We start from the raw sequence: 12,582 nt of genomic DNA, 5'->3' as shown, positions 1-12,582 counted from the left end.
TTACTGGGCTAAACGCGCGAACAACAAGGAGGTATTTGGACATAAATGATGGACTTCATCGAACAAAACAAACATTTATTGTGGAACTGGGATTCCTGGGAGTGCATTCTGATGAAGATAATCAAAGGTAAGTGAATATTTATAATGCTATTTCTGACTTCTGTTGACTCCACAACATGGCGGATATCTGTTTGGGTTTGTGTTGGTCTCTGAGCGCCGTACTCAGATTATTGCATGGTTTGCTTTTTCCGTAAAGTTTTTTTGAAATCTGACACAGCGGTTGCATTAAGGAGAAGTGGATCTAAAATTCCTTGTATAACAGTTGTATCTTTTAGCAATGTTTATAATGAGTATTTCTGTAAATTGATGTGGCTCTCTGCAAAATCAGCGGATGTTTTGGAACTACTGAACATAACGCGCCAATGTAAACTGAGGTTTTTGGAAATAAATATGAACTTTACCGAACAAAACATACATGTATTGTGTAACATGCAGTTCTATGAGTGTCATCTGATGAAGATCATCAAAGGTTAGTGATTCATTTTATCTCTATTTCTGCTTTTTGTGACTCCTCTCTTTGGTTGGAAAAATGGCTGTGTTTTTCTGTGACTTTGCTCTGCCCCTTAGCCTATTGTAAAACTAACATAACGCAGCCTATTGTAAAACTAACAAAATGCAGCCTATTGTAAAACTAACATAATGTAGCCTATTGTAAAACTAACATAATGTAGCCTATTGTAAAACTAACATAATGTAGCCTATTGTAAAACTAACATAATGTAGCCTATTGTAAAACGAACATAATGTAGCCCTTTGTAACGGTAGTCTGTTGAAGAAGGTGTGGACCAAAGCGCAGCATGGTAAGTGTTCATACTTTTTATTGAAACTGAACACTAATAACAAAATAACAAAGAGAACAACTGAAACAGTCCTGTCAGGTGCAAAACACTAAACAGAAAATAACTACCCACAAAACACAGGTGGGAAAAAGCTGCCTAAGTATGATTCCGTTGTGGGAAAGGTACTCATTTCTGGGACTCTGAAGTATTCGATGACAACAGATGGAGATATACGGACCAATCCTAAGTTCTGACCAGTGGAATGATGAATATATGGCTCCAGACCCTACAGAGGACTCCGGATCTTTCACACCTGAGGAGGCCATATTTGACGTCATGTTTCAATGTATAGACTGTTTCTTTAATAAAGATAGTAACGAAAATTCTAATTAGAAGAGTTTTGATTCTGATGTAGGTTAGAACAGTCATTGATGATGATCGAGTGTAAATACATGTATTGGTTTGGTTTATTCTTGTATTACATTGATGTTTCAATATAGTGTTTGATATGTTGTTATGAATTGTTTTGTCATTTAGGGTGGATTGTTAGGAATTTTATGAATAATAACTAAACAATTTCTAGATTTAGATAAAACTACCTAATTGAACATTATTAAGGTAACAAATAAAGGTGAAATAAAATAAATAAAATAATTAATCAGATATAATAATAATATACTGTGCACGGTATATTATTATTATATCTGATTAATTATTTTATTTATTTTATTTCACCTTTATTTGTTACCTTAATAATGTTAATTCATAAGGAAGGGATTATGTAGTATGAACAAGGAGGAATTAAAACATAATAAACACCATTCAAACTTAGTCAGAGAGGTTTGTGCTGTGGGTTATAAAGTAAGCAAAAAGGGTCGTTAAACTATGGTTGAACTGACCCAACTTCGCCCTGAGATGTTTAGATAAGGCAGTGAGTAACTTTTTAGGTTTTCCATTATCTTGAGTTGTCTGCTAAAGTGGTAATAAATTATAGTGAGCTTTCATGAGAATAAATTATATTGTGTGTCGTGTGTGTGTGCGCTGGGGAGTTGGAATGAACTTTTGAACCTGTTTTATATTGGTCAAGAGGAGGAGATTTATTCTGTAAACCAATGACGTCATATCTTGTATATAAACTGTTGTTTATGGTCAAATGGGAGCGTGCTCCGAGAATAAATACTATTATCTAATTTTAATAAGACTGTATCCTGTCTATTTTATGTTAGTAAGTATCTTACAAATTCTTATAAATAGACAGATTGATTTTAATTAATGAGTACATAGAGGAATAATTTAATTCCTTTAACAGATAGACAGCTGCCTCTGATTGAGAACCACACAAGGCCAAACACAAAGAAATACAAAACATAGAAAATGAACATAGAATGCCCACACATCATACCCTGACCAAACCAAAATAGAGACGTAAAAAGCTCTCTACAGTCAGGGCGTGACAGTACCCCCCCCCCCCCCCCCCCCTCCCTCCCAAAGGTGCGGACTCCGGTCACAAAACCTGAACCTATAGGGGAGGGTCAGGGTGGGCATTTCTCCGTGGTGGCGGCTCTGGTGCAGGACGTAGACCCCGCTCCACCTCTGGCTTGGCCCACTTAGGTGGAGCCTCTAGAGCAGGGACTCTCACCGCTGCGGGCCCCGGACGGGGCGCCCTCGTAGCGGGCCCCGGACTGGAGGCTCCAGACTGGAGGGCGTCGCTGGAGGCTCCGGACTGGAGGACGTCGCTGGAGGCTCCGGACTGGAGGACGTCGCTGGAGGCTCCGGACTGGAGGACGTCGCTGGAGGGAGGAGACGCAGAGACAGCTTGGTGCGTGGGGCTGCCACAGGGCCCACCAGGCTGGGGAGACTTACAGGAGCCCTGGTGCGCAGCCTTGGCACCACTCCTCCAGGCTGAATGCCCACTTTAGCCCGGCCCCTCCAGAGTGCAGGCACAGGTCAAACTGAACCGTCCCAGCGCCCCAGAGACACAGTACGCAGAGCCGGCGCAGGATACCCTGGGCCGAAACGGCGCACCGGAGACCAAACGCGCTGAGCAGGCACAAACCGCCCTGGCTGCCCACTCTCGCATGGCACTTGCGGGGGGCTGGCATATAGTGCTCCGGGCTATGAGCTACCGCATAACACGGTGCCTGACCAGTACCACGCTTCCGGTAAGCACGGGGAGTTGGCTCAGGTCTATCGCCTGGGGGCTGCCTCTCGTGCCTGCTGCGCTGCCTTGCCTCATATCGCCGCCTCTCAGCTTTCGCTGCCTCCAGTTCTTCTTTCGGGCGGCGATATTCCCCAGCCTGTCTCCAGGGTCCCTTACAGTCCAATATCTCCTCCAAAGTCCAGGAGTCCTGAACCCTCTGCTCCTCCATACCACGCTGCTTGGTCTGTTTGTGGTGGGTAGTTCTGTAACGGGTGTCGTCGTCAGATGAAGAGGAATCGGACCAAAGCACAGCGTCGTAAGTGTTCATGCTTTTTATTGAAGCTGAACACTAATAACAAAATAACAAAGAGAATAACCGAAACAGTCCTGTCAGGTGCAAAACACTAAACAGTAAATAACTACCCACAAAACACAGGTGGGGAAAAAGCTGCCTATGTATGATTCTCAATCAGAAACAACGATAGACAGCTGCCTCTGATTGAGAACCACACCCCGGCAAAACACAAAGAAATACAAAACATAGAAAATGAACATAGAATGCCCACCCAAATCATACCCTGACCAAACCAAAATAGAGACATTAAAAGCTCTCTGCGGTCAGGGCGTGACACCTACTGTATAACTAACATAAAACTAACATAATACATTATTCTATGTGTCGTTAGCTGTTTCAATGTTTCCCAAAGGGAAAATGATTCATCCTGATTCATCTAATCAAAGGCTTGATGATGAGTTGAGCTGAATCAGGTGTGTTAGTGCAGTAACTACAATGTGCATCTCTTTGGGTCCCCGGGACCAGGATTGGGAACCAGTGATGTAACTCTGTGTACTAATGACCAGCAGGTGAAGATGATACAGTATATATAAGCCTGTTGTCTCTGCCCAGGTACTCACACTAGACCTGGGCTGTCAGGTTCACCACATCACCTGAGGAGGTGGGTTCAACTTGACATTTACATGATAAACAGCGGCTTTACTAATTGGTGGAGATGTTGACATTCTGCTATTTAGTTTGATGTCTGAAGTGACTGGTTTAAACCTTTTCTTAGCTGCTGGGATCGAATGCGCTAACATTGAATAGAATATTATTTTATACATTTTTGTAAATTATTTGTAATGTACCTTTTTGATGAACTTGGATAATTCCCTTTCCTCTAACGATGCTTCAATTATGTTTGTGTCAACAGGTGAATTAATGTACAGTTTTGAACATCCTTATTTGTAATCATGGTTATGTAATTCCACAGATTATCACCAGCCAGAGGGGGACGTTATCCAGTCAGGATGAGTTCCCTGACCTCTGACCCTAACCAGACAGACATCAACACCATCATCCGACCCCCTTACTTCTTCATCAGTGGTTTCATAGCCATCCCCTACATGAAGTACTACTACTGCTTCCTCTGTTTTGTATACATCATCTCTCTGGTAAGTCCCTAGCTCTGGTCCAGGGTGTTACTGACTAGCTCTGGTCCAGGGTGTTACTGACTAGCTCTGGTCCAGGGTGTTACTGACTAGCTCTGGTCCAGGGTGTTACCAACTAGCTCTGGCTCCGGGTGTTACCAGCTAGCTCTGGTCCGGGGTGTTACCAACTAGCTCTGGTCCAGGGGGTTACTGACTAGCTCTGGTCCCGGGTGTTACCAACTAGCTCTGGTCCAGGGGGTTACTGACTAGCTCTGGTCCAGGGGGTTACTGACCAGCTCTGGTCCAGGGGTTACTGACCAGCTCTGGTCCGGGGTGTTACCAACTAGCTCTGGTCCAGGGTGTTACCAACTAGCTCTGGTCCAGGGTGTTACCAACTAGCTCTGGTCCGGGGTGTTACCAACTAGCTCTGGTCCGGGGTGTTACTGACTAGCTCTGGCTCCGGGTGTTACTGACTAGCTCCGGTCCGGGGTGTTACTGACTAGCTCTGGCTCCGGGTGTTACTGACTAGCTCTGGTCCGGGGTGTTACCAGCTAGCTCTGGTCCAGGGGGTTACTGACTAGCTCTGGTCCAGGTTGGTCCAGGTGATAAACTCTAAAGTTGTTCACTTTCCAATAGAATCCATGTTGGGTCATTTCTGCTCTCTGCTCTGTGTGTGTGTGTGTGTGTGTGTGTGTGTGTGTATTGGGTCTAGGTGGGCAACACCTTCGTCATGACTGGCATCTACGTGGACCGCAGTCTCCACAGGTAATCAGACCTCTTTTAATCTCATTAACACAAGACAGTGTAAAAGGTCCTTTGTTGGACATTCTATCTTTTTGAAGTCCCAGTTCCCCTGGCCTTCACAGACATGTGTGGGAGCCTGCCCTGCTCCCCGATCTCCGTTACGTGATATTTATATTAATATTAAAAGCTATTTATGTTCTGCCCTTACAGCCCCAAGTACATTGCTGTGTTCAACCTGGCCTTCACAGACGTGTGTGAAAGCACGGCCCTGGTTCCCAAGCTGCTGGACATGTTCCTGTTCAACAGACAGCTCATCTCCTACGACCAGTGTCTCACTAGCCTCTTCTTCGTCTTCCTCTTCATCACCATGCAGTCCTTCAACCTCACCATCCTCTCCTATGACAGACTGGTGGCCATCTGCTGCCCGCTCAGGTCTCAGATAATACATCAAATTATTAACTCAATTAAAATAACATTCAGAAAGACGACATTATTTGACTCTTCTGGGATAAAGAAAATATTTTGAATTGAATAATTTGATTTATTTGACCATTTATTCAAATATATTTATTAAATGTATTATATATTAAAAAAAATACGATTTAACATGGATTCACTGCATTTAAATCATATATAAGGATATAGTTTCCTGGCAGACACCTTGATCACAAAGGAGGTTGACCCAGCGTGAGGCTCGGCCAATGCACTCTGGTCGTGCTGATCCCTGCAAGTTCCCCAAATGTAGGAATCTCGACTGAATAATTATAAAACAATAATAATCAACCATTGACGATTATAACACTATAAAGTTGAACAGCTTTCCCCCCCACCAGAGATCCTATTAAATGACAAGAGGGGCTGTGTCATCAACTCTCAAAGTTCCATTGTCACCCAGGCCTCCCGGGTGGCGCAGTCGTCTAGGGCACTGCATCGCAGTGCTAGCTGCGCCACCAGTGTCTCTGGGGACGCGCCCAGGCTGGGCTGGGTTTGCGCCCAGGCTCTGTCGCAGCCGGCCGCAACCGGGAGGTCCGTGGGGCGACGCACAATTGGCATAGCGTCGTCCGGGTTAGGGAGGGTTTGGCCGGTAGGGATATCCTTGTCTCAGTATGTAAAATGTAATAAAATGTATGCACTCTACTGTAAGTCGCTCTGGATAAGAGCGTCTGCTAAATGACTAAAAATGTAAATGTAAATGTTCTTTCCCAGGTACCACATGATGGTCACTCACAGGTCCATGCTCCAGCTGACGGGCGCCGCCTGGACGTTTGCTGTGTTGATGGTGTTGATCTCTGTGTGTCTCATCACCCGGCTCTCTTTCTGTAGGTTAGTATGTATCGTGTTGTAGTGCAAACGACTCCACTGCAAAAGCATAGCTTCTGTGAATTACGGCTTTATCTGTTAACCTGTCTAGGATCAGCGGCACACCCCCCCCCCCACTGAAAAACCAGTGCCGCGAAATTCAAAAAATTTTTTTTTTTTAAATATTTAACTTTCACACATTAAAGTCCAATACAGCTAATGAAAGACACAGATCTTGTGAATCCAGTCAACATGTCCGATTTTTAAAATGTTTTACAGGGAAGACACAATATGTAAAGATGTACATCTATTACCTAAAAACACATTAGCATAATCCACCATCTTTTATTTGTCCACCAACACCAGTAGCCATCACCAATTCGGCTAAACTAAGATATTTATAGCCCCTAACCAACAAAAAAACTCATTAGATGACAGTCTGATAACATATTTATGGTATGGGATAGGTTTTGTTAGAAAAAAGTGCATATTTCAGGTCGATGGCATAGGTTACAATTGCACCCACCGTCACAAATGGAATAGAAAAACTACTTAGAGCAACGTGTTTACCTACTTACTAATCATCAAACATTTCGTAAAAATACACAGCATACACGAATCGAAAGACACAGATCCTGTGAATACAGACAATATTTCAGATTTTCTAAGTGTCTTACAGCGAAAACACAATAAATCATTATATTAGCATAGCACATAGCACATAGCAGCCCAGCATTGATTCTAGCCAAAGTGAGCGATAAAAGTCAACATCGCCAAAAGATATTAATTTTTTCACTAACCTTCTCAGAATTCTTCCGATGACACTCCTGTAACATCATATTACACAATCCATATAGAGTTTGATCGCAAATGTTTATATTTAGCCACCAAAATCATGGTTAGACAATGTGAAATGTAGACAAGCTGGTCAGAAAAATGTCCTTGCGCCACTTAGACAGTGATCTACTCTTATACATAAATACTCATAAACGTGACTAAAAAATATAGGGTGGACAGGGATTGATAGACAATTTAATTCTTAATACAATTGCGGAATTACATTTTTTAATTTATCCTTACTTTTCAATACAGTTTGCGCCAAGCGAAGCTACGTCAAAAAACATGGCGTCCTAAGCCACTAAAATGTTTCGACAGAAACACGATTTATCATAATAAAAATGTCCTACCTTGAGCTGTTCTTCCATCAGTATCTTGGGCAAAGGATCCTTTCTTGGGAGTAATCGTCTTTTGGTGGAAAGCTGTCCTCTTGCCATGTGGAAATGCCAACTGCGTTCGGGATGAACTGAAAAGCGTGCCCGGCTATTCACATCGTTTCAAAAATAAATGTCCCAAAATCGCACTAAACGGATATAAATTGCTATAAAACGCTTTTAATTAACTACCTTATGATGTTTTTAACTCCTATGACGAGTGAAAAGATGACCGGAGAAATATAACAGGCTAAACTAACGCTTGGAACAGGAGCGGGTCGGTGTCCAGCACGCGCGTTACGCACCAAGGAAAGACTTGCTAGCTACAGGGTTTTTTAATTTATAGGGCCTGTGAACGCGCAATCGACCCCATTGGAATCGTCATCACGTAAAGGCATCCAGGGGAAGACGTAAGAAGTGTCCGTATAGTCATAGCAATAACAGTGCCCTTTTAACTGACTTCAGAACAGTGGCCAACATTTCTCAAATCTGACTCCATGTCAGGGAAATTGCTGTAGAATGGGCTCTGTTCCACTTAGAGACAAAATTTCAACTCCTATAGAAACTATAGACTGTTTTCTATCCAATAATAATAATAATATGCATATTGTACGATCAAGGATTTTGTGGGAAGCCGTTTCAAAAATTACCCAATTAGCATAAATAGTCTAAACAGCGCCCCCATCCCCAACAGGTTAAATCACATCAAACTATTGGTTTCAGACATAGTGCATGAACCTCCAGTCCAATGACTTGCTGCTAGGTACAAAAAAAATCAACTCATGAAAAAAAGATGGTTATCTTACACTTATGAATGCTCCCGCGGTTTTATTGTTAGACTTGATAAAGACGTTCGGGTCAACACCTGCTCTTTCCATGACATAGACTGATCAGGTGAATCCAGGTTAAACCTATGATCCCTTATTAAAGTCGTGTAAGGGCGAAATTCGCCCAGGTGGTATGCCACCCAGCATCCTACCTGGGCAAGCCGGCTGGGGGTCAACTCCCCACGGACCGGCAGGGGCGTGGGAGCCTGGCGAGCCGGCTGAGGCATAGCAGCCTGACGATCCGGCTGAGGCATAGGAGCCTGACGATCCGGCTGAGGCATAGGAGCCTGACGATCCGGCTGAGGCATAGGAGCCTGACGATCCGGCTGAGGCATAGGAGCCTGACGATCCGGCTGAGGCATAGGAGCCTGACGATCCGGCTGAGGCATAGGAGCCTGACGATCCGGCTGAGGCATAGGAGCCTGACGATCCGGCTGAGGCATAGGAGCCTGACGATCCGGCTGAGGCATAGGAGCCTGACGATCCGGCTGAGGCATAGGAGCCTGACGATCCGGCTGAGGCATAGGAGCCTGACGATCCGGCTGAGGCATAGGAGCCTGACGATCCGGCGGAGACGTAACAGTCTGACGAGCCGGCTGAGGCCCGACGTGGGATGGGCTCCTTCCGTGCCAACCGGGTCAAAGAAACTTCTCGAGCAAGCTAGGGTGTGGAAGCCCGACGAGCTGGCTAGGCACCCCCCGTTTCCATTGGCGGCAACCCAGGACCGACATCACCACCAACCAGAACGCCAGTACTCCCCGATGCTTCGTGTGATGGCTTCGGGATTCTGTAAAGACCGACGCCGGACAGGAGAAGCAGGTACGGGGAATCAGACATTTATTCGGGAACAGACAAGGAAACAAGACACGAACAGCGTCAGAACACGGGTAACACAGACATGAGACAATCCCGAAGCAGGGAACATAGCTTGGGAACAGACAGATATAGGTAAGGTAATGACACAAGTAATTGAGTCTACGTGAGTCCAAGTACCCCCAGTACTGATGGGGGCGGGGGATCCTGGCGACCTCGAGCTCCAGGGGTAGGCGGAGCGGGCGTGACAAGTCACTTGTTAAATCCACTTAAATCAGTGTAGATGAATGGGAGGAGACATGTTAATTTAAAGAATGTTTTTTAATCTTTGAGACATGCAAGAAATGAGGTGTGTATGTGTGCCATTCAGTGGGTGAATGGGCAAGACAAAAGATTTAAGTGCCTTTGAATGGGTTATGGTAGTAGGTGCCAGGCGCACCGGTTGGTGTCAGGAACTGCAATGCTGCTGGGTTTTTCACACTCAACAGTTTCCCGTTTCTATCAATAATGGTCCACCACCCAAAGGATATCCAGACAACTTGACACAACTGTGGGAAGCATTGGAGTCAACATGGGCCAGCATCCCTGTGGAACGCTTTCGACACATTGTAGAGTCCATACCCCGATGAATTGAGCCTGTCTTGAAGGCAAAATGGGGTTTAACTCAATATTAGGAAGGTGTTGCTCATGTTTTGTACATTCAGTAACTTCTTCCACATTTTGATGTGTTACAGCCTGAATTCAACATGTATTCATTTAGTTTCTCACCCATCTACACAATCAGGGATTAAAACCTAAATTATTTTACAAACGTTTCGTTCTGAACAGAACAACTATTTTTGTTCCAACAAAACACATTTCTGAAACAGTTCGAACCCCCAAAAAGTTCTGGTATTGTTCCTTTCCATTCCTTTTTTAACCTGTGAAATCAACAGTTTAATTTTAAACATTTAGCTCCTTAGATGTGACCCAGCACCTTGATTCAGTCTTATGTGGCAACATGTTGAAACGGCTAAAAGCTAGACAATGGTGTATCATACATAGCAGTTGTGGAACAATGGGAAAGTAAATTCTGCTTTGAAAGTTGATAAACTTGTAACTTTTGAGAAAATGGCCCGTGTATGTTTTGGGACACCTACAGGAGAGCTCTTCTTTGTTCAGCATCAACACCTTGTAGAGATAAATCAAAACACTTTACAGTAAACGAATAAAATAAAGGATATAAAAGAATATATATATCATGTGGTTGTTGTCAGTTTGTCTGTAAAAGTTGATGGTTTAATGTTGTCTTTACCTCAGTTCGTCTTGAATGTGAGAGAAATCCCGGTGGGTAAGGAGGTGAACCCTCGAGAAAAAACTTAGCTAAAGACACATTTCTGTTGTTTGCTCTAATATCTGGGTAATAAAATGTTGTATAATGTATTGTAGGTCTCTGGTGATCAACAGCTACTTCTGTGACCACGGTCCCCTGTTCCGTCTGGCGGCCCCCTGTTCTGATGTGGTCCCTAACGTAGCGATGAGCCAAATCAACACCTGTATAGTTCTCTATCTCCCAATGATCTTCATCGTATCCTCCTACATCTGTATAACACACGCCCTGTTCACCATCACACTGCCCCAGGACAGGTGAGAAGTAATACTGACTGGAATAAGTACGTCAAGTCAGTAAGTAGACTTGTCCAAGCCAGAACGGCTCATATGCTAAATTGGCGTGAGGCCTCAGAAAAACCTTTTTAGAGTGATGGAATTGTTACAAGAGTGATACATGCTGGGAGATATTGAGAATGCAATTAAAACTGTATAGATAATCCAATACTGTATTGGCACACATTCTTTCCTTCTCTCTCTCTCTCTCTGTCTCTCTCTCTCTCGCTCTCTCTCTCGCTCTCTCTGTCTCTCTCAGTCTCTCTTTCTCTCTCTCTCTGTCTCTCTCTTTCTCTCTCTCTCCTCTCACTCTCCACCTCTAACCTCCTCTCTCTCTCTCTCTTTCTCCCTCTCTCTCTCTCTCCTCTCACTCTCCACCTCTAACCCCCCCTCTCTCTCTCTCCCAGACTCAGAGCCATAAAGACATGTACCTCACACCTAATACTGGTGGCCATATTCTTCCTGCCTGTTATTTTCACATACGTCCTCCACCCCATCATACCAACCGACGCCCGGATCATCAACCTCTCCCTGACCTCAGTACTGCCACCAATGCTCAACCCCATCATATACGTTCTGAAGACGGAGGAGTTTAAGGTATCGGTCAAGAAGCTGCTCAGAAGAGGGGCCCAGAGAGCTGTGACGCAGGTCAAACCAACATGAAGTCCTTTAATTATTTCTCTTAAAAATAATATATTTACAGTGCCTTCAGAAAGGTTTCATACCTAAACAGTCATTTTCAAGTCTTGCCATAGATTTTTAGATTTAAGTCAAAACTGTAACTAAGCCACTCAGGAACATTCGCTATCATCTTGCTAAGCAACGGCAGTGTATATTTGATCTTATGCTTTCGGGTATTGTCTTGCTGAAAGGTGAATTTGTCTCCCAGTGTCTTTAGGAAAGCAGACTGAAGCAGGATTTCCTTTAGGATTTAGCCTGTGCTTAGTTTCTTTTTATCCTAAAAAACTCTCTAGTCCTTGCCGATGACAAGTATATCCATAACATGTTGCAGCCACCACCATGCTTGGAAATATGCGGTACTTAGTGATGTGTTGGATTTGTCTCAACCATAACACTTTGTTTTCAGGAAATAAAGTTCATTTCTTAGCCATTTCTTTTTACAGTTTTACTTTAGTGCCTTATTGAAAACAGGATGCCTGTCTTGGAATATCTTTATTCTGTACTGACTTCCTTCTTTTCACTCTGTCATTTAGGTTTGTATTGTGGAGTAACTACAATGTTGTTGATCCATCCTCACTTTTCTCCTATCACACCCATTAAACTCTTAACTGTTTTAAGGTCACCATTGGCCTCATGGTGAAATCCCTGAGCGGTTTCCTTCCTCTACGGCAACTGAGTTAGGAAGGACATCTGTATCTTTGTAGTGACTGGATTTATTGATACACCGTCCATAATTAATAACTTCACCGTGCTCAAAGGGATACTCAATGTCTGCCTTTTTGTTGTTGTTGATTTTTACCCATCAACAATTAGGTGCCCTTCTATGCTAGGCATTGGAAAACCTCCCTGGTCTTCGTGATTGAATCTGTGCTTGAAATTCACTGCTCGACTAAGTGACCTTTCAGATAATTGTATATGTGGGGTACAAAGGTTAGATAGGCATTCACAAATCATGTTAA

At 43.8% G+C, this 12,582-nt stretch overlaps 1 protein-coding gene across 1 annotated transcript; it reads left to right on the top strand.

The window, feature by feature from the left end:
• The first annotated feature begins 4,253 nt into the window (after window positions 1-4,253).
• Window positions 4,254-12,279, top strand: LOC129845647 (olfactory receptor 1F1-like). Its single transcript, XM_055913507.1, has 6 exons — window positions 4,254-4,428; window positions 5,117-5,169; window positions 5,359-5,580; window positions 6,355-6,471; window positions 10,727-10,924; window positions 11,350-12,279. The coding sequence occupies exons 1-6, from the start codon at window positions 4,285-4,287 to the stop codon at window positions 11,603-11,605; spliced, it is 990 nt and encodes a 329-aa protein (XP_055769482.1). The 5' UTR covers window positions 4,254-4,284; the 3' UTR covers window positions 11,606-12,279.
• Window positions 12,280-12,582: the final 303 nt, after the last annotated feature.

Source organism: Salvelinus fontinalis, unplaced genomic scaffold (assembly GCF_029448725.1).
Source record: "Salvelinus fontinalis isolate EN_2023a unplaced genomic scaffold, ASM2944872v1 scaffold_0331, whole genome shotgun sequence".
Classification (NCBI taxonomy): Eukaryota; Metazoa; Chordata; class Actinopteri; order Salmoniformes; family Salmonidae; genus Salvelinus; species Salvelinus fontinalis.
Note: the sequence above shows the minus strand (reverse complement) of the source record. Positions and strands in the feature narration are given on the sequence as shown.

Bases quoted from the DNA above. Each gene is read 5' to 3' on its own strand.
- LOC129845647 (XM_055913507.1), top strand. From the start codon at position 4,285: ATGAGTTCCCTGACCTCTGACCCTAACCAGACAGACATCAACACCATC. The intron at 4,429-5,116 runs GTAAGTCCCTAG...TATTGGGTCTAG, and splicing joins TTGTATACATCATCTCTCTG to GTGGGCAACACCTTCGTCAT. The intron at 10,925-11,349 runs GTGAGAAGTAAT...TCTCTCTCCCAG, and splicing joins ATCACACTGCCCCAGGACAG to ACTCAGAGCCATAAAGACAT.